The sequence below is a fragment of the Tachypleus tridentatus genome, chromosome 4 (genome assembly GCF_004210375.1).
Source record: "Tachypleus tridentatus isolate NWPU-2018 chromosome 4, ASM421037v1, whole genome shotgun sequence".
Lineage (NCBI taxonomy): Eukaryota > Metazoa > Arthropoda > Merostomata > Xiphosura > Limulidae > Tachypleus > Tachypleus tridentatus.
In genome coordinates, this window is record NC_134828.1 from 82,741,038 (window position 1) to 82,768,950 (window position 27,913).

Sequence of the window (27,913 nt, forward strand, 5' to 3'; positions counted from 1 at the left end):
GTATATTTTTTCTGATACCAAAGCCATATCGGGCTATCTGCAGTGTGCATAGATGAGAATCGAAACCCTGAATATGGCATTGTAAATCCGTAAACTTGCCGCTGTTACAGCGGGAGATCGGTCTGAAGAGCTTTGGTTTGAGTGAAACGTGTCTTCGGTATTGGGTATGACAATATAGTGAGTTTGAAATATTACTATTGAGAACATTGTTCTAATTCTTGGTCCCCTGTTGGGACAGCGGGAATCATACGGATTAACAACGCTACAATCAGGGATTTGATTCCCCTCGGTGGACATAACAGTTAGCCTATGTGACTTTTTTTTATAAGAAATATACACACACTAATTGTTGAAAATCCTTAGAGAAGTAGATTAAGAATGTACTATATTTAAAAATGATACTCCTAACATAATGTCTTATGACAAATATAATGAATTATAATTATTCTTTGCCAGCTTGTTAATGATGTTTATGCCACAATAAATATTATGTAATTTTTATAACCCTTAACGTTATGTTTGAACAAACTATTGTTTTCTTACTATTGACTCTTATTTTTAAATAAACCTTTTTTTCACCCGTATGTTTGTATTTTAAGCTGTATGTGTTTTTACCACTAGTAGGTATCAAAATTTGATTTTTAGCAAGTTTTAATTAATTTAAATAACTAAATGGTAACTTGTAAAGTGGACAAAAAATCTCAAAAATTGTTATGAATATTGCAGTGGTAAATTATCAAGAAAATTATTATGGACAAATAACATTGTTATATGTACTTTGTTACATTTGAACACTTATTCATTGTTTAATTATTTTAAAATATTGATTAAGTAAAATAATTAAATACATAAAAAGACGCAAAAATATTTTATAAAAATAGTTCGAATGTTACATTTCTTCGTTACTCTCTCGTTATGAACGTGATTACACGCGATTATTTCCTTTTAGTTGTGGCGAAAAGGAGGTATGGTGGTTTCAATTTTCTCTCCATAAGTATATCGGTTTGCATCAAAAATTGCAAGCATATATGTACTTTTTAAAAGTTTTTATTTTCCAAATTTAATACTTATTATAGTTAGAATTTTAACTTTTAGAAGGTTTGAATGAGGAATCGTTACTTTTCAGTAAGATAAGTTCATCTCCAATGCAGTTTATATAGTGCTAAGGAACTGATATATATTATTACTACTAATATAGAAATAACAAAGCTTGAAGCTGTTGTTTTTGAGAAACCACACTGATTGTATTAATAGAGGATTATAGGTTTGCGTGTGTAATTATTACTATATTAGTAGTGTATTTGATGTCTATTGCGGAAATGCATTTAGGCAAACTACTGTATATATTGTTAGGCTTAACTAGCATGTGTAACTTGGAAGTAAAACGTAAAAATTAATAAAAATTAACAGTTTTAATTTTCTAAGCAACAGGTGAAATACACAGTGTAATTTTTGTGTAAAACAGTTTGTCGTATGAAAGTGTTATTCATTACTAAACTAACTGCGTGTAACGTGTGTGCTGTTAAAATGCAAAACTTCGATTTCAGTATCTATAATTTAAATTAATATCATTAGGTAAGAAGTTTGAGGCATCTTCGTCACCAAAGAATTTCTATCATGTTCATAGTGTGCTTTTATTAAATTCTTGTACATAGGTGAATATGAATATCTTTGATGTATTTTTCACACCAGAGTAGGTTTTAAGATTTTAGTTAAGGCAGATTACCCAGCAGCAAGATTTCAAATGAGCAATTGGTCCATGTAGAATAGGTTCAAGGATTTTGATTAATAACGATATTTTACTAAAGAATTAAATATTATTGATTGATTCACAGTTACCTTGTCTTTGTAACTGATAAAAGTTGGTGTGTAAATGGTATTATTAGTCTTCCAGAAATTTTCCTTTCATGGCCACCTTGACAAACATTTCTTCAGGGATGGAGAGTTTATCTTCAATGTAAGAAGATTAGTTTACCCTCCATATCAATGTTCTTAAACTTGTTGCAGTACATTGGACAATGATTCAAGGTCTGTTTCTCTTATGGTAAAAAATTTTCATGATACTTGCTGACAGTTCTGCGGTTGAATTTGAGATTTCTTGATAAGGAGGCACAAATTTTTAAGACCTTTGTTTTTGTACCTTTGATGTTCTCATTTTGGATCCCCTCGGTGTGGATTCCTGTACGTGGTGAGGGGACCTCCCAGGGAAGGTTCTGTTCTGTCTGGTTACCTTCTCTGGGATCTAAACATCCACCCACGTGTTTGCCATGTGTGGCGACCCGTGAAGGGGAGGAGAGGATCCTGGTGGTTGAGGGGTCCAACCCTAACACACCACTTTGGCCTCGAATTCCTGTAGACGGGCGGCCTTTGGGTGGCCCCCCCCTTGGGTCAGTCGGCTGGTCCACTTGGGCTAGGGTCAACCAAGTACCAGTGTTGGAAGTTCTCAACGGGTGTTGTGGACATTGTACCTGATGCTGGTGTTTGGGTATAGTGCTCACGAAACCCTGGTGTTGCTGCATTGTCCTTGCATGACTTTGTAGTGCGTCCCCTTGTAGGGCTCCATGGTGGGTGGGGTCAGTGGGTACCAAAATTTTCCTTTTCCTATGGATCCTCCAAAAAATTTAAATAAAATTGTGAAAAAACAATCAATAGGTAAGCGACCTCTTCTTGAAGACTCTGGGCACAATCTGTAACACATGTACCTCATTTTCTTATATTACATTCTCTTTCGGAAAAACCTTTAGGGCAAATGTCCCCTTTTTTTTATTCAGAAGGGACTAGAGGGACTTGCTGGCTCTCCAAAGTCAGTAAAGAAGCTTCGATCTGGTGACATATTGGTTGAAACATTCACATCCCAACACAGTGAACTCCTTGAATTCAAAGGCAATTGGGGATATACCTATTGAAGTTACACCTCATGCTACTTTGAATTCTTCAGGAGGAGTTATTGTTGAAAGGGATTTGAAGAATGTTCTCAAGTCAGAGATTCTTGCTGGTCTCTCCACTCAAGGAGTTTCTGCAGTGAGGCGCATCTCCACTCACAAAGATGGAGTTACACTGCCAACAAATACCCTCGTTTTAACATTTACATCACCACATGCACCTGCCACCATCAAGGCAGATTATCTCATTTGCAGGGTTTGGCCATACATTCCAAACCCTCTTTGATGTTTCCAGTGTCAGAGATTCGGCCACTCAAAGACATTTTGTCGTGGTTCCCTGACATGTGCTCGTTGTGGAGGCAAGGACCACGATGCATATGGATGTGACATGAACCCACATTGCATCAACTGCAATGGTTCTCACCCCTCTTACTTTCATTCTTGCCCACAGTGGTTGGAGGAAAAAAGAGGTGCAGCGTTTGAAAATGATACATAACATTAATTATCCTGAGGCTCGGAAATTTCTGCCCGCCACTCCATCTCGGACATATGCTGCTGCACTTCATTCCACAACTACAATGGGAGTGCAGACAGATTTGTCTGTGTCTCCAAGAGAATCGTTTTCAAAACAAATGAAAAGCCTTTTGACCTCCGTGGTTAAAAAGGTTGATGAATCGACTTCCACACCCATCTCTGTTCCTTCCATACCTTCCAACAAATCTCAATATCCACGTCCTTCAGTTTCAAATACAGGCATTTCTTCTGATACATCTTTTTCTCCCACCACAAGAGACAAAACAATTATTCGTTTGCGTCCTCAGTCACTGGATTCCCCTTCCAATAACAAAAACTGCTCACTCGACCCAGGACAGGATCCATGGAGGTTGATAGACCTCCTCCGACTAAAGACAGTAAAGAAAAAGACGTGGTCGTAAACCGAAGGGTTCTCCAGCCACTTCACCTACCCGTTCTTAAAAATGGCCACGTTGATACAATGGAACTGTCAAGGTTTACGTTCTAATCTGGATGATATCAAAACGCTGATTGCTTCCTACCATCCTGTTTGTCTTTCTTTACAAGAAACATTTCTCAAAACTGCTGATACTGTCTCCATTCGGCAGTTTTCTCTGTACAGAAATGACAGGTTGTGTGATGGTCGAGTACATGGAGGGGTGGCACTATTGGTTGATCAGCATGTGCCCACCCTGTCTTTGTCACTCAACACACCCTTGGAAGCCGTAGCCATTCGTGTTTCCTTGGGTCATACCATCACTATTTGTTCTCTGTACCTGTCCCCTGGAGAGACATATGATCAATCAGACCTTGATGCTCTCGTTGAACAGTTGCCGTCTCCATTTCTAATTCTGGGGGATTTTAATGGACATCATCCCCTCTGGGGAAGTGCTATTATTGATGGGAGGGTTCGATCTGTAGAGCGGATGCTCTCTGATCACAATCTTTCTCTTTTCAATACTGGTTCTTCCACTTACTTTCATGCACCTAGTCAGTCCTTTACCGCTATTGATCTCTCGGTTTGCTCCCCTTCATTATTCTCCCATTTTTCATGGAGGGTTGACAGTAATCCACTAGGCAGTGATCATTTTTTGATCCTTTTGAGAGAGATTGGCCGTGGTCGATGCCACCCTATCTGAGTGCCCCGATGGAAAATAAATCAGACAGACTGGTCCACTTTCACTGCTCTCGTAGAATTTGATCCTGCCATCGTAAATCAGCCATCAATAGACGACTGTGTAGCAGCGGTAACTGGCTGTATTATACAAGCAGCTGCTCAGTGTATTCCTAAAACCTCTACACGTTTTCCACGATATCCTTGTCCGTGGTGGAATCCTGCTTGCCACTTAGCACGGAAGGCTCAAAAACGGGCCTGGGATACTTTTCGTAGATATCCCACACTTTCAAATCGTGTTGCTTTCCAACGGGCCCGTGCACATGCTAGGTGGGTAAGACGTCAAAGCCAGAAGGAATCTTGGATTAAGTTCACAACTAGCATATCTTCTACCACCAGTTCCAAGTTCATATGGGACAGGATTCAAAAGGTTAATGGGCACTACAATTCTGTCCCCCTCTCGATTTTACTCTCTGATGGTCAGGAGGTAACTGATGTCCGGAGCATCTCTGACACTCTAGGTGAAAGCTTTTGCCAGGTATCTAGCACTTCTGCTTGTTCCTTTAACTTTCTGGCCATCAAGACTCGGGCAGAGCAATCACCTCTTTCCTTTTGAACTGACTGTCTCTTTGACTATAATTATCCCTTTACACTGGTGGAACTGAAAATGGCCCTTCATTGGTCTAGCAGTGCATCTGTTGGACCTGATGATACTCATTATGACATGGTGCACCATCTATCTCCTGCTTCTCTTGATGTCCTTCTGATTGTCTTCAACCAGATCTGCCAGGAGAATGTTTTTCCAGATGCCTGAGGCTATTATTTTACCTTTCTCTAAGTTAGGAAAGATCCCAAGATTCCTTCAAACTTCCGTCCAATTGCTTTGACGAGCTGTCTCTGTAAGACCTCAGAAAGGATGGTTAATGCTCGTCTTGTTTGGTTCCTTGAATCAAACAACCTCCTCTCGGCCACCCAGTGTGGGTTCTGTCGACAGCACTCCACCACAGACCACCTGATTCGTCTTGAAACATCTATCAGAGAAGTGTTTTTTTTCAACTGCCAACATCTTGTATCAATATTCTTTGACATAGAGAAGGCTTATGACACAACATGGAGGTATGGCGTTTTGTGAGACCTCCATACATATGGGTTACGTGGTCATTTACCCATGTTTATTAACTTTTTAATGGACAGGAGATCCTAAGTTCGTGTGGGTTCGACACTTTCTCGTTCTTTTGTACAGGAACTTGGAGTCCCTCAAGGCTGTGTATTGAGTGTCAGTTTTAGTATAAAGATAAATGCCATCACTGAACAACTCCCTCTCACTGTTGCGAATGGGCTGAATGTCGACGACTTTCACATCTCATGTAAGTCGTCAAACATGAGATATATTGAGGGGCAACTACACACTGCCCTCAATCGTGTATGGAAGTGGACTCTGGTGAACGGCTTTAATTTCTCTCTCTCTAAAACCGTATGCATGCACTTTTGCCGTCGACAGGGTATTCACCCTGATCCTGAACTTCATATCGGTGAAGTTTTGCTGCTAGTGGTCCCGGAGACCAAGTTCTTGGGGCTTATCTTTGATCGTAAACTGACCTTTATACCACAGCTAAAGCAGCTATGGGTCAAATGCACAAGAGCACTGGACATCCTTTGTGTCCTCTCTACTACCAGTTGGGGAGCAGATCGATGTTCTATGTTAAAGGTATATTGTGCTCTTATTTGATCTAAACTCGACTATGGATTAATGGTCTATGGCTCTGCCGGACCCTCGGCCTTAAAGATGCTGGACCCCATTCATCACCAAGGACTTCGACTCTGCACTGGGGCTTTCCGTACCTCTCCAGTTTAAAGCATATACATTGAATCTTATGAACCTTCTCTACACCTTCGCTGTTTGCAACTATCTTTACAATATACTTCGAAATTTCGTTCCTTACCAAAACATCCCACCTGGGAAAGTGTGTTCCTTCCTCGGTGGGCAGTACTTTTTCAGAACAGACGATCTGTCATTGCTCTGTTTGGCCTTCGCATCCGGGCGCAATTGGATGAATTGGGTTTGTCCTTGGATGACATTGCAGATTCTACAGGTCGTTCCATCCCACCATGGCTTATTACAGCCCCCAAATGTGACTTTTCTTTCAGTCACCTAAAAAAGGCAGATACTCCAGATTGGGAGTACCGTCATTTATTTAATGAACATCTTTCAAACACTCATTCAGTTCCCATTGATACAGATGGTTCCAAATCAGGTAATTCAGTGGGCTCTGCTGTGGTTCAGTAGTTGCGCGCAGAATCCCTTCTACAGCTTCTGTGTTCTTTGCTGAACTGTATGCCATATCTCTTGCTCTGGATCATATTGCAGCTGAGCAGTACTCCAACTGCACTATTTATACTGATTTGCTTAGTTCTATACTTGCCTTGGAATCGCTACATGTTGGCTCACACCCTGTTCTCGCTGATATTCAAAACCGACTGGCCCATTTCTCATTAACAGCTACTTCAATCCAGTTTTTCTGGATACCAGGCCATGTTGGTATTCGCGGGAACGAGCTTGCAGACATGGCAGCTAAATCTGTCTGCTCCAGCACCATCACCCCTGTTCCTATTCCGTACATGGACTATGGTCTTCTTGTCTTCAAGGCTCGGCTTCGTGCCAGCTGGCAGTCCACTTGGCGTGAGCAACGCGACAACAAACCTTTTCAAATCAAACCCTATATTGGACTTTGGCCATCTAGCTTTTGTAAAGTTCGGAAGGAGGAAGTTGTTCTCACTAGGCTACACATTGGTCAGTCACAGTTTTTTTAACTCATCATTTTCTTTTATCTGGAACTGATGCACCAGTGTGTAGCTTGTGTAACACTCAAATCACTCTCAGCCACGTTTTACTTTCTTGCCATCGTTACAATTCTCAACGACGGCAATATTTTAAACATATTTTTTCCCAGGGTCAATCTGTAACATTGGACAGTGTTATTGGTAATGGTGACTCTGTCCACCTTGATACGGTTTTTAATTTTTTTAATGGCCATTAATCTTTTTAATCTCATATAAGTGTTGCATATTTATTCATTACACCTTTTTAATTGTGGTTCCTTTTTTACAGTTTTAATCTCTCATTCAATTTGACATTGGACAATGGCCAGAACATTAAATAACTCGACACCAGGACTGGAAAGGCCAACTTCAGGTGACTAACGCTACTGTTTGAACTACTCGTTAGTCATCCTGGTGAGTTGTTATTATACTTTTGCTGCATATCATTTCACACTTTTACTACTTAACTTTTTAGTACTGGCCATATTGACTCATAACCTGGAACCAGGACTGGAAAGACCAACTTCAGGTGACTGACGGTGGTTTTTATACTTACCTGTTAGTCTTCCTGGCGGGTTATGATCATTACCATTCTGCTACAGGTAGTCCTTTACAACTTTGTTGACTGGATGCCAACATTGGTTTTTGCACCATTTTCTGTTTTAATTGCTGTTTTGTTTTTATCTTCAATTACTTTTACTAATTTTACTCCATTTACATGACTTTATCTTTTTACTGGCCATTTGGCTACTCATTGTTACAATTTTGCTATGTATCTTTTAAAACTTCTATTCCTTTACATTTTGATAATAGCTGCTATGACACATAACCCAGAACCAGGACTGGAAAGGCCAACTTCAGGTGATTGACGGTGTTTGAAACTTACCTGTTAGTCTTCCTGGCGGGTTATGATCATTACCATTTCGCTAGAGTAAATACTTTACAACCTTGTACACTGGATGTCACCATTGGTTTTTACGCCATTTTCTGTTTTAATTGCTGTTTTGTTTTTATCTTCAATTACTTTTACAAACTTTACTCCATTTACTTTTATCTTTTTACTGGACATTTGTCTACTCATTATTGCGATTTTGCTATGTGTCTTTTAAAACTTCTATTCTTTTACATTTTGACAATAGCTGCTATGACACATAACCCAGAACCAGGACTGGAAAGGCCAACTTCAGGTGACTGACGGTGGTTCTTGAACTTATCTGTTTGTCTTCCTGGCGATTTATGATCATTACCATTTTGCTAGAGTAAATACCTTACAACTTCTTATACTCTGCTTTCTCTCTTAATGTTGTAGACTCGGTGTCAACATTGGTTTTATACTTTTTCGTTTTACCTTCATTTCCTTTTATGTCTTTTACTACTTTATTTTTACATTTTTACCGGATGTTTGGCGCAGATAGCCTCGCTGCTTTGTGCCATAAAACACTAAATCAATCAATCATTTTGGATCATTCCAATTGTTTCAGTCTTTTAGCATGTCATGTTCCAAGAGTGATGAATTTCATTGCAGATCACTTGTACTGATCCATCATGAGGTTTTTCAGTGGATTTGCTTTTGGTTCAGGTCTCCAGCAATTAACCAGTTTGCCACATGTAATGGGTCAGAGGCCATGTCATTGCATTTGTTGACATGCATTCAAAATTTTTATTGAACTACTATTTTCTGAATTTATTTTTGTAAATTTGTAATCAAATTGGAGATTATAGTTCAAACTTTAGTATTGTATGAGTTAGTATTTTAATATAAAAGTAAGTATTAAAATAATATCTAAATATAGATTTTAGTGAGTCATGGTTTGTTGAATGCAGCACTGGTTAAAATTAAATTTTTGATATCAAAATACTACATCTATAATTTTGTGGAAATTAGGATTTAAAATTTACTAATATTGGAAAACTGGATTATTGAATAAAAATCATGTATAGTTTTATTTTGCTGAGATATGACTACTGTAGTGTATCAAACACAATGGCTCTGTTCACCTCTTTCATTTTTTTGAAGTGGTTCCTTATACACTTGCTACAGTATATAGCCAGAATAACTAGCAAAAGCTTTGCATGGCCTTGGAGTAGTATGCAGGCAGGTATGTCTTCTTTTTTCAATTCTACACTAGCAGCCACTTTCACTATGATTACTACAGATTAAAACAGTCTCTGTAAGATAAGATGTTCCATAAGACCATGTAGGTGCCTGCCAGATGGTATTATCTTATTATAGACTGCCACTTTTGGACAATCAGGATTAAAACTAATAGGGATCCTGCCTATATCAGCCAATCTTCTGGTTAAATAAAGTGAAATTTGTTTGCCTTTTTTTAAAAAAGGTAACTTGGTTCACCTGTTTAGTTTCCAGAGCACTTACTCAGGGCTATCCTGCTCATTTCCTCACCTTCCCAAACTACTAGTGGAGCTTGGAAGTCCTTACAACCTCTAGTTCCTGGCGTGGCAAGCAGAGGCTTTTCCTTCTAAGTGTTAAAATGTGTTCCTTCGCTCTTGGAAAAGAGGGTGACCTCCTATTAGGGTCCCTAGGTGTTTTTCCAAGATGCCAGTTGGTGGGACACCAGACTTTGCAGGAGCCTTCTTGTAATTCTGGTTCAGATTTGACACAAAACTATCTGGTTGGAGAGTGCATGGCCCTTCTCTTTGACCAGTGTTGGTTTTATATATTTATGAAAGATGGTTCCTTCTCTCCTCATAATTCTGAGTGCAAAGTGGTCCCATCCTAGGTTCTTTGTTGGGGAGTGAAGATGAATGTTTATGATTCCAAACTGGATGAGTTCTGTTTCTTTGGTTGAATGTGGCATACAAGATCTCATCATTTTGAGCTTGAGGTGTTCAGCTGAATGAGAAAATTTGTCTACTTAGGTGTTGCTTGCTTTCTCATCTGTGGTATCCAGAGTGTAGACACACACACACACACACACACACACACAATATTGTGGTCCAATAATCCTAGCCTCAAATGTAGGATATAGGCACCACATCCTTTTAATATCAACCCCCCAGCTGTGGAATATTAGCTGTCTAGTTGGGGGTGACCTGTACTGATGATTTCTCTATTCCACCTTTGATACTGGAACTAAGTTCCAAGTGAAGAGCATACCTGTTTTGGATATAGTGTGGTTCACTTTGTACCATTTTTATCCTGATACTCTTATGCAGCCACTTACTGTATAGATCTTGCCTGCACTGGTCTCTCCACCTTTTTAGGGTGTGACTCTAGCTATATTATCAGCACATGGTAAATATGTTTTGGAAATTAACGTTGTCATAAACTGAAAATGTATTTCCATTAATACCCCTGCTGACATTCTTCTGCCGTACTTTTCCATTAAAAGCCAGTTTGTGTTTCGAAAAAGTGATTACATTATTGGGATGAGGTTTTTACATTATGTAGAGTAACCAGATAGAGAGTGCATTGAAGTTGGTGGAGAAATTTGACAATTAGAATGCACTTAAGGCATTTGAGTGGGAGTATAAAGGACTGGAGCAAGTGTTCTCAAAGATTAATGGGCAAAAAGTGAAAACCTTGATTGATAAACAGCTATATTGTCAATGGATATATGTATTGGAAATACATTTTATTGATATACGTGATTAATAAAATCAGTCTGAATATAACTGTAAAATGTGATGTGAAGAGGAGCCAGTGCTGTATGTAGAGGGTTACTTTATTAGTGTTATGAATCATAAAAATAAAGTGTAGTGAGTTTTTGATTATTTCAAGTAGCCAATAATCAATATACTTTTGTTTTTATTATTAAGCAGAAAGATACACAAGGGGCTGTATTTGCTCTTTGTAGCATAGGTATCAAACACTAATCTCTAGTGTTGTACATGTTTATATTTTATTTTTTGCTATCTTATGAGAATACAGTTGTATAAGCTTCTGTTTTTAAGTATCAGAAATTGAAATTGGACTGAGTGCCTTAATTTTGGAACATTGTTGTGAACAATTGCAGTAGACTGGAGCTCAGTTTCTAGTTTACACTTTAAGATTTTTGCCTCTTTGTATTTTAGTAAATTTCAAGACAATCAGTTCCTTAATTTAATAAAAAAGAATTGTGCAAAAATACAGTGGAGTAAGACAGTTGTTAAACATTGGTTAATCCCTTTGTTTGTTGACATGCATTCAAAATTTAATTGAACTATTTTTATGAATTTATTTCAGTAAGTTTGGAGTGAAGTTATAGATTATAATTCAAGTTTTAATACTATATGCGAGTTAATTTAAAAGTAAATATTAATTACCAATATTGATAAGCTACAATATAAAATATGAACCTTGCATCTTTTGATGTGATATGGCTTGTGTACTGGATTAAACACAATGGCTAAGTTCACCTCTTTCCATTTTTAGTAATGGTCCTTTTATATATTACTATAATGTATGATGTGAATATCAAATTAGTAGCTCAGAATTTCTAACTGGTGATTTTTTTTAAGCTATTTTAATCTGTAAAAAGGCTATTGCATTCTTTTGATCCAAAATTTGAGGACGTAGTCTGCTCAAACCTTCATACCTTTTTTTTTTTTTTTTTTAAACCTAAATACAGCTTAGTTACTAAGCTTATTACATTATAGTGAAATTCTGTGGTATCAGTATAATTTTTTTGGTTTATGGTTATTTAACTGTTTGTGTGTGTATATATATTTAGCAACTTGTGTCCAGCAGTATCTGAGTTTAAAGGTCTTAGCAAGAAGAGAATTTTGCTTTGCTGTTCTGCATTTTAAGAAAAATAAGTTTCATGACTTATGTCTAAAGGTAATTATATACGTATATAATGTATAATAATTTAAATGTTTAACACAAAATATGAACAGGTCTATTAAAACACAGCTAAGACCAGGCCAATTTTATATTGGATATGGGTGCACATGCACTGTATTGGTGCAAATTGTTAGCTAGGTATGACTAGAAGGTCAATATAATAAATATATAATGTTATGAGACTTAAGCTACTTAACTAAACATTTGTATTTTTGTTTTATAATATGTAGTCATTCTAGCATGAAAAAAAAGTTCCTTTTGTGATGGTTACAAGGTTGATCAGTTGGCATACCCCATATTAGGGTATAGATAATAACATGAAATATGAAGTCTTACTGGGAAAAAATATCTGAAATGTACTTAAGTGATGAGATTACACAATATTTGAGATTTTTGGTAAAAGTCTTTTTTTTTTAATCATAACATGAAATTTCTTTGCATTCAGACTAGTAACCAAACAAATCTGAAGTAAAAAATATTTAATTAAAAACATCTGAATTTTTTATGCACAAAAGTGTAATTTTTACTAGTAGTCTGATAAATTTTGTGAGATGTACACCCTGTATCAAAAGTTAACTCATGCAAATATGTATATAAACTCCTGTATATTTTTATGAGCTCATTGTGAAAGGGTTAAACCTAACAAAAAAATCTTCAAATTACTTGTTTGGAAATATAGTACAAATAATTATTACAAGTTAAATGAAACTAGCACACAATACTTTACACAAGTGATGTCACTTTCTGAAAAGATTTGTGGCTTGTTCTGGACATATTTCTATTCAACATTTAAAATATTTATAATGAAAATTTCAGTTTGGTACTTTCTTTTCATTCATACAAAAAAATTGTACTTTCTTTTCAAAAGGTTTTTTTTTTATTATTGAAGAGTTAGGTGAAAGAAGTTGCTGTTTTGTAAAAACCGTTTAGGAATGGTTTTAATATCTTGCATAATGCTTAAAATTTAATCATATATGTTTGTTTTCTTAGATCTATGGAAAGGCTTTTCCAACACATTTTAACTCGTTAATCTATTGTCAAAAAAGATTTAACTCTGAAAAACTTAACAGATAGTATAATTGTGTAAAAAATGTGTAAATAAAAATCAAATGCAAAATTCTATATAGTTTTTAGTTTATAAATACAGTACATTTTTTCAAAATTGGGGCATTCAAGTATATGAAAAAATTATGGTAAATGAGGCAGTTCAGTATTATTGTTCAAAATTGTTTAATATTTGTTATGACAGATGTTACAATGATGAGAACATCAAGTTGAGTGCTTGAAGCACACTGATTTTTATTTCCTTGAATGTCTGAGGAATTTGTTATAAGGGAATGTGGTATTATGAGATACTATTCTTTCTTACATTGATGATCTAAATTGCCAGTGGGTCTTATGGATGTAGTTTAAAAACTTGAGATTATAATCAAGTTTTAATGTCCCACAAATATGTTTGTAGAAAAGAAAAAAATCATGGTTCCATTATCTTTGTTTTGTAATTTTTGTTATAATGTAATTTGTGCTGAATACTTCTGAATTTTAGATCTTGGAAACTACCACACCTATCATAACTGTAATATTTTTATAATTAAGTAGTATTTTAATAGCTGAGGAATAAATAAAACAATTGAAATTTTCATAGATGTTTTGGATTTAATCGGTATTTATCAACAAAAAGAGTAAGTTTCACATTGAAACCATCAAAAACAAACTTAATTGTTTTGGTTTAGTGAAATTCTCATGAATGCTACAACAGAAAAGCAAGGCATTTTTATTGACAACTGCATCTACAAAGAAATAATCCAGTAACATATACTGCATTATGTTATGTTGTGATGAAATCTTATTTTGAATTAAAAAATTCAATAAAATCCTTTTTTTAATAGATGGTAAATATTATTGAATGTCAAGTATGAGTACATTGAACTTTACAATTCCAGAAAAGGCTGCAGGCCCAATAACCTTGTGTTTGAACTACCAGTTATACCCAGGCCTGCAGGGCAGATTTCCCAACTGGGGTATTAGTACCCTGACCATTGAAAAAAGCTAACATACCTTTGTTATCAAGAATTAAAAAAACATTTAGTAACCTGATTGCTCTGAAAAAGTAATAACATATACTTGCTTTTAAGAATCAAAAGCAGTAAACAAATTTTTCATTGCAGGTAGTTTTTTTACTTTTGTAATGCATATAACATAAAACCAAATAAAATTCAAATAAGCAGTAAGATTTCATGATTCTAATGATGAGCAACAGCATTGATCATCTCTTCCTCTTTTTTTGCTCGATCACAAAGTTTATTTTCCTGTTCAACATTCAAAATGGTGACATGAGACAGTCTTTTCTTGTTCAGTCATAGAATGTAAGTTTTGATTCGACATAAAGCAGAGAATAATCTTTCAGCAGAACAGGGTATGGCTGGAACAGTACTGAATATTTGTGCCAACTGAGAAAAAGTTGGAAGGAGCTGATAAGTGCCTTTCTCATAAATCCGTTTTGTCCAATTATATCCTGAAGACAAATATTGGATTTTGTTTTTTTTTTATTGAGAAGACCAACTACAGCCTTTCTTTCTGAAGATTTCTTATTCAGTCCGTAAAAGTCGCAAAGTAATGAGACATCATCTGTAGTATCTTTTTTCTGGTTGCATTATGACAGAAGAGAGACTGAGAAGAATATTTTGATCATTTTCATCAAAACAAAAGTAAATTTTCTCTTTTAAAAGCTTCAGCAGCAGGAAAGATGGCATATCTTGTATAAGAGGTTGGGCTATCAAAATCTGCAGTAGCAGGTGCAAATCCAGCTTCTAAGACATGTTCTGTCAGTATTCAGCAGTTAGGAATGGTCTTTTTTTTTTTTTCTAACTGATATTTAGTTGTTACTTAATTTTCTTTTTATGTCTTTCATTAAATTTATGATTTTGTCCAATAGCTTCAAAAATTTTCATTTGTATCTAGTGATTTAAGGTTGTTGATTGTTGCACCAGCAGGTTTTATCATCAAAAAGACATACTTTTTTTTCTAATTGAGGGTAAGTTGACAATGATGAAGTTTCACTTGTTTTCCAAGGCTAGGAGAGTGAAGATGAAATCTAAGTCACAGATTGAAACAACAAGGCCTTTACCTATGGCCAAGGTGCTGGGATTGTTTAAAACAGTTTTAAGAAGGGTGAGAATTGTAGCTTCAGTGCATTTCTTTAAAGCTGCTACTGCAGCATATCTTGAGGCTCAGTAGACCTCACTCCGAGATGTTTTGTACTGACGTACAATATTTTCTTTGCAACTTTTTTGAATTTCCTGAAAAATTTGGCGATGCTTGGAACTCCCCTTGACAAAAGAATAAATTGATTTTATTGTTTCCAGAGTGTTCCTTGGTGATTGAGTTTTCTAAGAGGGATTGGATTGGACTTTCATTGATTTCATCAAGGTGTCTAAAAACGTTAATGACAACTTCTGAAATGTACAAAGTTAGAGAAAGTTGCTCTTTGTGACTGACATCCATGGTTTTATCTGCAATGATGGAATAAAAACTACTGGATTTTTCTTCATAGGTTATTAATTTTCTTACGTCCATTGCACCCAGATTCAAAATTTATGAATATCCTAACTCAACCATTGTTTATGTCTGCCAACAATCTCTGAACTTTTCATTACCTCTATGGAAGATTCTAACTCTGCAAGTGCAAAAGTTCAAGAAAATTCCCTCAATTTGCATCAGAAGAATCACACAGATTAAGACAATCTTAATTGCCACCCCTAATGGTAATGTTTTGCTTAGCAAAAAAAATGAGATTATTACTTTTGAAAGATAGTCTGTACAGTTGTACTTTATTCTCCCTTTGTGTTTTGGCTTGAACTAGTACAAAGCTCTGAGTTTTTTATTACTTTTGAAAGGATCCTCCCTATCATTTAATTTTGATGGATTAGACCAGGGATGGGCAACTTCATGGCCAGTGGATAGTACAGTTGTGGCCAGCTCAAGTTCAGGAATCAACATTTTCCATGATTTATTTTTTTATTGCAAATTTGGTAATCAGCAACTACAATGTCTCATGCCATTGCTAATGTCATACACTTCATCACTGGCATAGACTCTGCTCATTTTGTAATGTCAGTCTGGTTTAGATGTTTGTTATTGAGTGTGTGTTGTGTTGCATGTGCTTGCAGACATGTTCTTAGTGTGTAACTTTCAAGTGTTTAAATATTTTTTGTTTTTAATCCCATAATATGGATAAGTGAATAATTAGAAAGTGAAAGAATCCAGATGATGTTGAACACTCAGAAAATGGACAATTTAATTGATTCTGGCATTACTGTTGAAAAGAGAATGGTGTGTGACTGGAAAAACATGAAATGAGAATTTAATGAAATTTGGGAGTTGAAATTTGCAGTGATTGAGCAAATATTAAGCTAGTGTGTCTTTTGTGTAACAAAAGTTTTAGGAATAATAAAGTATACAACTTTAAGCAACAGATGGTTTGAAATCAGGTGACTGTGTAGACTCTGTCATGGTTTATTGTGGTTCAGTGGTTGTGCACAGAATCTCCTCTACAACTTCTGTGTTAACTGCTGAACTGTATGCCATTTCTCTTTCCCTGAATCATATAGAAGCTAAGCAGTACTCGAACTGCACGATTTATACTGACTCTTTTAGTTCTCTACTGGCCCTAGAATTGCTTCACGTTGGTTCACACCCTTTTCTCGTCGATATTCAAAACCGGCTGTCCCATTTCTTTTTAACATCTACTTCTACCCAGTTTTTCTGGATACTGGGCCACATTGGTATTTGCAGGAATGAGCTTGCTGACACTGCAGCTAAGTCTATCTGCTCTTGCACTATCACCACTGTGCCTGTTCCATACATGGACTATGGTCCTGTATTCAAAGCTCGGCTCTGTGCCAGCTGGCAGTCAACTTGGAGTGTGCAACGTGAAAACAAGCTTTTCCAAATAAAACCTTATATTAGACTTTGGCCGTCTTGCTTTCGGAAAGAGGAAGTTGTTCAAACTAGACTTTGCATTAGTCATAGTTTTCTTTTATCCGGGATTGATGCACCAATGTGTTGTCTGTGTTACGATTCTCAATGACAGCACCATTGTAAATGTGTTCTGTCTCAAGATTTATCCACAACGTTATACACTATCCACCTTGGAAATGTTTTTAGTTTTTTAAAGGCTATAAATCTTTTTAATGCTATTAGTGTTTTTAATTTGTACATTAGACCTTTTAAATGTGATTCCCTTTAAGAATCACAGTCCATCTAGTTTGATTTAAAATTAGAGAATACTTGTAACATCAAATAACTCAACCAGAAATGGAAAGGCCAACTTTAGGTGAGTGACAGTGTTTTTGAACTTACCTGTTAGTCATCCTGGTGAGTTATGATAATTACAGTTATGCTGCAGAAAGTCCTTTACAACTTGTTACTGTAGATTTTTTCTTACTGCTGTAGAGTAGATATAAACATTGGTTTTAATGCTATTTACATTAACTTTTTGTTTTACCTTAAGTTTCTTTTATGAATTTTAAATTTAACTTTTTACTGGATGTTTGGTGTGGATAACCTAGCAGCTTTGTGCCATAAAAGATCCAACCAACCAACCAATTTATCTCAAAACTTTGAATCACATTTCTCTGAATTTAAAAATATGAAATTGATATTTGAATTTTTGATGATCTCTTTCAATTTGACTTTGGAAATTTCGGTAAGGAAATTACATCTTTTTTGTCTTTGGATAAGTGTGGATCTGAAGATGAGATGCTTACCCTGCAAACTGTAGAACACACAAAAGGTAAACAAAAATTGTTCTATCAGAGAGATGTGGCTCACTATTCTGATAAACAAGTCTTCAAAATTGTTTTTGATGTTTGGATCCACATGGGTGTGTGAGTCAACATTTTATGTGCTAGATTTTCTCAAGGCTAGATACAGATCTCGATTTACTGACAAATGTAGAGCCAGAGCATAGATATTAGGCCAAATTTCAAGAAACGTTGATGAAAACCCCAATCAATTTTCACATTGAAGGTTAGTTGAAATGCAATTATTTTGATTAAACTAACATCTTTCAATTTTTTTTGATAGTGTGGCCAACATGGTTTTCATTAGCCACAATTTTGGCTACTATGAAAGATATGTTTCCCACTTCTGGCTTAGACTTTTAGTGTTTTTACAGTCATTCTGGTTTTTATCATTTAACAAATGTGAATGTCTTACAAGATATTGGAGCAAACTTTTCACAAGAATCAGAATTTTGACAAGATAACCAAGGGAATTCTTTGTCACTTAGCTTGAAATGATTGGTGAATCCTGTAGATAATCTGAGATGGGAATTTGGAAAGTTGTGGTTGTTGTGGACTAGCAAACTCAAAACCAGTAACATTTTCTGCTGACTGCTCTTTCTGAATAATTTTATTTTGATCATTTTTTGAATTGTTACTGGACGAATCAGAATTGACTGTGAGAGGTTCGACATCTTCCAAATGTTTCTTCCTGAAAATCGTGTGCCTTTTTTGAAACAGTTTTCAACTTTTATCAAAATTGAGTCTGTCAAACTGATTTCTTGGGAGTTTGAATCAATCTCTACTACTACTACTACTGATTATTCATTAGTTTTGATTTCATTTGGAAGTGATGGTGTTGATGGAGTGGAACAAAAAAAACTTCTTTTGGGATTGTGATTTCAGCAAACATTGGACTTCTAGCAGTCTTCAACATATAACTGTGGCAGCTTTAAATGTTTCTAGTGATTATTCATGACTTTTTCACATTCTAAGCATTTGATTTTGTGATGATCACTTGCATGTTTGTTCACAGCATCTTTGTACTTGTTATGAAAAAGACCTATTACAAAAATAGGGTAAAACTGATTAGTTCAAAAATGGTGAAAAAAAATTGAAAATAATTAGTGTAATATTAAACAAATTTATTCCATATATTCCGAATAAAATATGCTAGATATTAATGTTTTAAATTTTATTCACAACATATAAATACATTTTAGATCAAAAGGAGCATTTAATGACACAGTTAAAGAACATTTTTTATTGTCTAATTAAAATACAAAAATTAAATTCTTTTTGTACTTGATATTCTTATGATGATTTTTCTGTCTATCTGATCCATATTTCTTCCCTTACTTTTTTTTTTTCCTCTTTTCTATTTTCAATTTGCCTCTGAGCATATGATTTTTCCAAAAGTGGGATCAAATGTGACCCTTTATTCCTTGTCCTGCAGGCATGGTTATACCTGCCTGATGGTACAACATAATACTTGCTTATTTGTATACTTCATATTATAAAATTGCTTCTGATGTCTTTATAGTAGTATTTATAAAATTCATTTTAAAGCAAGTGCACAACATATTTTTTCCAGTGAGGAAATGTCATTGGTCTAGTGAGAGACAATTTGTTGTGGTATAAAACTTTAGAATTGGAGGTTTGAATTCTTCATGGTGAAGGAATGTGTTGTGTGAGTGTAAGTAACCAATTAAAATTATTTTTAAGTTGTTTTTTTTATATAAGACTGAGTTAGCTGATCTCTGGAAGATGACCATTGCTAAAATAATCACTTTCTATACTGGCATGAATTGAGTGTTTCAGTTAATGTCATAGATAATTAATGAATATATCCATTGATAGAAGAAATTAATAGTAGCTAAAATAATTGTTTGTTGTAACTGTGTGAAACTATATAGCTAGTTATTGTAATATTGACTGAAATTTTGGTATAAAACATGTAATTTTTTCAGTGAGTGGCCTTATACAAAATGGGGGCCTACAAGTATATGCAGGAATTATGGAGAAAGAAGCAATCTGATGTTATGCGTTTTCTTTTGCGACTACGTTGCTGGCATTATAGACAGTTGACGAGTGTACATCGTGCTCCTCGACCAACACGTCCCGATAAGGCTCGTCGTCTGGGCTACAGGGCCAAACAAGGTAAAAGATGATTGTTGAACTGTTAATTTGTTAATAGACCATTCCTTGTATGACAGATATTACCAATGATGATAACATCAAGTTGAGTGCTTGAAGCACACTGATTTTTTCCTTGGATGTCTGAGTGATCTGTCATAAATTATGCATATTGTCAACCTATTTGTGTTAATATGTGCTCTGTTTTTTTAATGTGCAATTTTATTTAAGCAAGTATGATAAATTTTAATTTAATTTATTCTAATGTTTTTGTATGTGAGGAAGTTTTGATATGAATTTATTCAGAATAATTAGATTATTTTGTTTTTGGTGGTTTCCATTTGTTTTCAGTCTGAAAACCAACTTTTAGAATATTTTTTCTTTTGAACAGTTAGTGATTTAGTATTTTGCCAATGTACATGTGCCCTGCTCTGATAGTTCTAGACCAAATGAACAGTAACTAGGTTATGCAGGAGTATAAGGTCATGCTGTTTTAGTAACATTTTTGAATAATAATTCAGTAAGAAACATTAAAATAAAGACTAAATATGTTAGTCTCTGCATAGAGGTACTAATTCCTTGTTAAAATATAAATGATGTAATCTGATCTTCTAAATGTTGTGTTTTGGTTATTTTTGTTGTCACTTTTGTGCTCATCTGTCTGAAATATAGTTTTTGTACTTCGTGTTACATTGTAGGCTTACTGTAGTTCCCTTTTGTTAACTTTCTACAGCTATTTAAAACTGTTCAGCAAGAATAACTTGCATATTTTAAGCTAGCAGGATGTTTCACAAATATGATCAGAGGAAAGGGTGAACTTCAAGAAAAATGTGGAGAGAGAGCCATAGTGGAGTAACTGTGCTGTTCATAAATATATTCAGCAGGATGTCCTTAATGAAGCCATTAAAGGAATTTTTTGTTCGTTTGCATTATAATGGTATTTGAAAGTTATTTTGTTTGGAAGGGGGTATTCTTTTTACATTTTAAATTTTTTTAATTAATGTACATATCAGAAATTTAACTTAATACTGTTAAGTAAAAAAAGAATACTCCATCCTCTAGCAAAATAACTTTTTCTGTCCAATGCCAATATAAATTTGTTAGGGGTTTCATTAAGCAGTATTTTGAGTTTGACATATTTTCTTTGAAGCTAATTCCTATTATCTGTAGTAATAAGAGTTGTAATGTTAATGACAAACTTCTTTGTAACTAGGCTAGTAATATATTCTAGTTTTGCAACTAGACTTGTGTAAATTGTAAAATTAGACAAATCTCGATTAGTAACTGTTAGTGTTCTAAAAACAAAATGAAGAGAAAGTCGAACTTTTTAATAAGTACTTTGTTAAATGTAATTGTCAGTGTTTGTACAAGGTTATGTTTGGAACAAACAACTAGAAGGTTAATTTGTGTTAACCTTAAATGGACTAGTGGGCATTGTGAGGGCACTGAGGTTACAGTTCTAAGACAACTTCTACAACTTAGATATTCTAATGTTATTACAGTATTTTTAGTTAAATATCTAAATTTATATTTTGTAAGTGAAAAAGTTGTATAGTTTGTAAAGAAAAATCAGTGCTTGGACTTCAGATATCATGTGAACCTCCAGAGAGATTAATATATAAACAAAACTTTCAAAGTTTTTATATTAAGAAGCTTTCATGATGCCATAGCAAGCAGGTTAGATAGTAATAAATTAGTTTCCAAACAAGATAAGAACCATACTGTTAAACATGATTGGGAAGAAAAGGGTTGTATGTATGTCAGTGCCATATAAATACTTGGGTGAACCATAAGATGCTTGAGAAATAACTAAGTATTTTATAGTAAAGGACAAAGGATTTTAAATTAATGCAAACTTAATTCTAATTTTTTTATTATTTTTTATGATTTCAATTTGATAATTTTTTATACGTTTGTAACTAGGAGTATTTTTTATGTGAAAAGACAAGGTAAAGATTTTTAGTTAGTGAGTGAGTGAGGTGAGTTAAGAGTTCTGTGATGACACAGTTCAAGTGACAGAAGTATTTTTGTGTGTATTAGTAAATTAGGAGTAGTTTTCAGATGAACTGACGACTGTTTTGTTAGAAAGCCACAAAAGTACTTGCTTATATGGATTGTTGGATGATGAAATATCTTTTTTTGAACAGCATGAATTTGAGATCCAGTTGCATACTATGAAAATTAGTGTTTAATGAAACATGTCTTAAGGAAGCAAAACCTACCCAGTTATAACATTCTCTGCTCATGTTAGACTTTCACTAAAAATTGTTTCATGAAAAACTGACATGCAATGGACCAATATTATATGCATTGTACTTGTGTAAAGTAGCTTACTGTGGAATGTAAATATGTGAATGACATAGCTTTGCTGTAAATGTGGAGTTTGAGTTTTAAATTTGTATTGGATAGCACATGATTATATGCAGGTACTTCAAGATTATTTTAAAATTGCTAAAACTTCATGTATTTCACTTGTAAACGAAGGATGAACTAAGTCTACATGACAGCCTCAGAAGTTCTGGAATCTAAGAAGGATCAGACCTGACTGAAAACGTAAAACCTAAAACAAAAGGTTGTGTAGGCTCATTAAGCAGGACATTAAAAACTATCAAGTAGTATACAAGGCAGTCAGATTGGTAAAATTGTGTCAGTTTCACTTGCACACTAAGGATGAGCCACTAAGCCTAAACCATAGTTTTAGAAAACCAAAAACTAGGAAAAAGGATCAGTCTTGACTGAAAATATAAAAACTCAAAAAGAACTACGTAGGATTCTTAAGTAGGACATTATTAAAATCTGTCAAATAGTTTATAAAGCACTTCACATTTATAATTATTTTGGCCAGTAGTAGTGTAACAAGGTGTGAATGTGAACCCAACATAAAACATTTTCCAGGAACCTAGTCCCACAGTTTATTGCCTATTTATAATAAGCTTGGCCAAAAATGTTAACTTATTTATAAAAGTAAAACATGGAGGATGGAAACTTTTTTATAAGCTGCAACTTGTAGTGACAATTAGCAATTTATACATGAAGATACCAACTTTTAGTACTTTTGTTTAGATGCGAGCCTGAGTTGAATGATAAAATTTTTGTTTTAATTCATATTCTGCTTGAGGCTTTATCATGTGTTTACATGCTTTTACTGTCAAGCTAAAATGTATTGAATTGCATTTTAACTCTTTCATGGCAGGCTTGTGTGCAGTGTGCAGAAACTTGGTCAGAAATTTCACTTGTACAGTAATATGTGCAATAACTCTGATTTAATGTATTTTTCAAAACCTGGTAGAATTTTGTTAAAGATAAGTATCTTTTACACACAATGATGGTTTTATAATTTAGTTTTTATTTAAAATGTTTCTGTATTTTTATTTCAACTATTAACAAGTCAAGTATAGTGATTTTCATTTACGTATAAAAAAACAACAAAAAACTTTTTATAGTTTTATAGCTCATTTGCTTAAAAATATCTAGAACTTCCTAAAATGATTTTTTAAGGTCATTGTTTATATTTTTTGTTCCATTCTTTTCCATATCACTAACTATCTATCATCAATGTCCAGTGCAATGAAATAATTAAAAATAGGAAATGGTAAAAACTTGTATATTTTACTTTTTTTTTTGTAGAGTATCTTTAAATATATTTTGCTTATTAGTAACTTCAAAACTTTTCCTTTTCACATATAGTTAATTTTTAATGTTTTTATGTTCCTGTCCTTTACCACTTAGAATTCATCTCGATGCAAGTCAGTGGTGTCATCAAGAATATTTATTTTTTTGGGAAGCACATACAAATCTTTGACAACTTTTGTTTAGTTTTTAATATCATAAACTTTTGAGAAAGGATATAAGGTATGATATATATTTTGAAGACGTTTTATAATGCATTTTAAAACATAATTCATTAAAATATAATTCTTGAAGTTGAATCTTTGTGATCTTTGCCCCCTCACAGTGTGGCATCTGTGTAGCAACTGGAGGCATAGGATCAAACAAATACCATGACAAAGGGGAAAATTTGTCCTTCTGTATACCTTCCTGATGTCTAAGTTTGCATTTGTAACAGCTGTTTGTGTTTGTGATGATTGTTTGTTTCAAACCTGGAAGTAAAATAAGTTTGTGTCACTTGGCTCACCAATAACAAGTTGAAAAAAAACTGAACTTTCCTTCTGTTTTATATCCAGTCCTTCAGCTTAATAGTAAGCATAAAGCAAACATTTGAGGGATTCTGATTCTAACCTGGAATAATCTTAAGGCAGTTAGTCAATAATTGCTCTAAAAACTAGTTCAACCTAGTAGTTTACTTTTTAGTGTGTTTTCCCACAAAAAAACAAGCAACTGAGGAGATAATATCTTGGCTGAAAGTTATCAACACTAGAACACAGGAAGCAACATGAAGGTGTGGGATCCAAAGTTTGCCTATAATAGTGTGGATTTAGCAGATTTTATATTGTAAATACTTCCAATTTTTTAATGCAAAATAATTGTACATGTATGGGTACTGGACACTTGGCCATTCTGTTGGGTTGTTGATCTGCAAGTAAGCAGTGTTAGTTGGGACAAGAATCATGCTAAATAAATTGTAGCTGTATTTGATATCTCCCTGCTGCATCAGCTGACATCTCCATGTATTGATAACACATTGTAATTGATAATTTGATTATAAAATAATATGCAAATGGTAATTGCACAACAGTTTCAGCATTAACACTTGCATGTGACAGATGTATATAAATTACATGTAGCTGTACTTGCTTCAGTGTTTGCCCCATTACTAGACAAAATCACATGACTGTGATGTCATACTGTCCTCAATTGTAAGACACAAGTACAATTTAAATTGTATTTCTAACTATCACATATTTAGGTGAGAAACAAAATGTAAGTGCCATACTCGATTAAACAGCAAGTTGGTGCCAATTTCAAAATAACTTTCTGGATTATATTGTAAAACAATATTTTTCTAACTTATGTACATGTATGTATTGTCAATATGATAACTATAAAGCTGAAACAAATCTTTTGAAGGTGGGCATGGCATTTGTTGGGTTTTAAAAAATGTATTGCTTGTTTGAACTGTTCATTTGGAGAACTTTGAAATGAAAGAGTTTAAAGGTAATTGAGCTTCTCATTGTCTAGATGTATCTACAATTCTACTGTAGTTAAGTGGTTTTTAAAGTTTTTTTTTTTTAATAAAGGATTTAAAACTTAGATAAAATAAAACTGAATTGTAACATGCACTAATATTAAATTTTGAATGTAACACTGACTTGCTCAAAAAAGTGTTAAGGGTATTTCTGGTGCAAAAGGGTTAAATGTTTGAAGTTTGTAGACTACAAGATTATTTAACTAAGGTTTAAAATTCACATATCAACTCAGTAAACAGTTGCAAAATTCAAATCTGGTTTTGTAGAGAAAATTCTAAAGACTATGGATTTTTTTAAGTGCTATGACTGAGCATGATTTAATTTCTAAAACATGTTACTTACATTGTCTTCTTGTAACCCACTAATGTTTTCAGCATTTGTAGATATTAGGTTAATATGTTTGTGTCTGAGAAGTATCTCAGTCAAAATCTTTGAGGTTAATTCTATTAAAATTAAGGCTTATTTTAACAAACATTTTCAGAAATTTAAAACTGTATATTAAATACATGTATTGAATAGGATGTGGTCATTTTTATGTGAAGAAAAAAATGCTTTCTTGGATGCTGTAGGTTACTGATTTTTAAATAGCATTTCTTATGCCTGTTTAAATTGTATCAGGTAAGTTTTTATTTCTTAAAACCATACTTAATTCAGAAAGACCTGGAAAGTGAGTGTTTGAACCTTTTGAAAGCGTACTGACTTTATGAACCAGGTATTTAGGTATGGTTAAAAGGGTTCAGAGGTTGAATATGAAATTGTATAGGGTTTGATTCTTTATGAATATTGTATTAGTTTTAGTCCTTGAGTTTTAATAAAATTGTTCATATTCTTGATTCTGGAAAGCTGAACTATTAACATTTGATTTAATTTTTTAATTATTCAGTTTCCATGTGCAATGACAACATAGTGAAGAAAGTCATAAAGGTTATTTTTCTCGTTGCTTTGTTTCTTTATCTATAGCAGGTGATGTCTATTCTGTTTGACAGGATATTGCAGTAAATTAAGCATCCAGGTTAAAAGGACTTGATATATCTTTTGGAAAAAGCATGATATCAACTAAATGTAACATTTGACTAATGCTATGGAAGAAGTAATGTCACCAGGTGGCTGTGGACTAAAAAATTGTGAATCTAAGGTTTTAATTTGGGCACACTATTTGTATTTTTTAGTTTTCATTATCATTTTTTTGGCAGATATTAATCTTAAGGAGTGAAAAGCTGACAAATTCAGTAGAGGAAGTTGTGTGCATTAGTGTGCCCAGTTTTGTCAAATGCTGTTTTGTCCTTAATGTGTGTTCTTATGCAGATTAAAATTGGATTATCAACTACAGAATATCCACCATATTGTTGAAGAAATTTGTTTTACAAGCAAATTGCCACAATATTATCTGTTTCATGTTCATTTTTGAGAAGAATGTTAGTGAGCTCTTATCTAAGCTACAAACCAGTTTTTTAGCATATCTTTTGAAATAGGTATTTTTCTTATTCAGATATTACTTTCTATTACATTAATGTATTTTACTACTAATATTTATTTGTGTTTAGGTTATGTTATTTACCGTGTAAGAATCCGTCGTGGTGGTCGCAAGAAACAGGTGCCTAAGGGCTGTACTTACGGAAAACCTAAAAATCATGGAGTGAACCAACTGAAACCAGTCCGAAACAAACAATCAGTTGCTGAAGTAAGATGTTTCTTATGTTGATATATGTGTGTGGAAAGATTAAGCATATTTTTGGGTGTAGAGCTAATGGTGCTCATTAGCTTCTTTATTTTAAACTAGAAACAGTATTTAAATAAAAATTAAAATATAGCATTAGAAAATTCTTAAAGCACATTAGGTCAAGAAGCTTTTTTAGAGTTTAAAAATTTGGGATTTTATTTTATTTATAGTTGTCAAAAAAGCTCAAATGAAGGCAGAAATAAGTGGGTTGCTATTGAAAGTTTGTAAATATTTTGTTGCTTACTCTTTTGTGATGTCACAGGATTGGTCTATTGCAGTCAGTAATAACACAAATTAACCTGAGAAATTTTTTTTCCCATGTAAGTTCACGTGATTTTATTTAAGTATTAGGTAACATATTGATTGTAAATAATTTCTATCACTAGTTCACAGTGATGAAAACATTACATTTCTTTTATGTTTAAAGTAGCTTATTATTCCTTAACTATTAATTATAAAACATAAAAATTGTGGATATTTTAATACTTTCAGGAACGTGTTGGTAGACGCTGTGGGGCTCTTCGAGTTCTGAATTCATATTGGATAGCTCAGGATTCTACCTATAAATATTTCGAAGTTATTCTGGTTGATCCATTTCACAAGGCTGTTCGTCGTGACCCTAAAGCCAACTGGATAGCTAATGCTGTTCATAAACATCGTGAACTACGTGGCTTAACCTCAGCTGGTCGCAAGTCTCGTGGTTTGGGTAAAGGTCATAGATACTCCAAAACTATTGGTGGCTCTCGACGTGCATGCTGGAAGAGAAGGAACACCTTGCAGCTGCGCAGAAAACGCTAATTTTTTTTTCTCTGTGTGAAATAGAAATAAAAGTATTAAGTGGATGAAGTGTTATGTTTTATTGTAGTGAAAAGGCAAACAAAACAAAATGGTTAATATCAACCTTTGAACAGAGCAAGCTTTCTACTTAGATCAATCCGGTAACGAGTATAGTTAATTAAATATAATGTTCTTATAAAACATCAAATGCATTGTTTCATCTGTAAGATACCGT

General features: G+C 34.1%; 1 protein-coding gene across 3 annotated transcripts; it reads left to right on the forward strand.

Moving 5' to 3' along the window:
• The first annotated feature begins 820 nt into the window (after positions 1-820).
• On the forward strand, positions 821-27,743 carry RpL15 (ribosomal protein L15). 3 transcript variants are annotated; one of them, XM_076499670.1, is made up of 5 exons: positions 941-965; positions 12,003-12,109; positions 19,869-20,058; positions 26,726-26,862; positions 27,394-27,743. In XM_076499670.1, exons 3-5 carry the CDS (start codon positions 19,887-19,889, stop codon positions 27,697-27,699), a joined length of 615 nt encoding a protein of 204 aa, XP_076355785.1. In that variant the 5' UTR covers positions 941-965; positions 12,003-12,109; positions 19,869-19,886; the 3' UTR covers positions 27,700-27,743. The 3 variants fall into 3 exon arrangements, with proteins under 3 accessions (XP_076355784.1, XP_076355785.1, XP_076355786.1); XM_076499671.1 differs by having other exon boundaries at positions 949-1,125; XM_076499669.1 differs by lacking the exon at positions 12,003-12,109 and having other exon boundaries at positions 821-965.
• Positions 27,744-27,913: the final 170 nt, after the last annotated feature.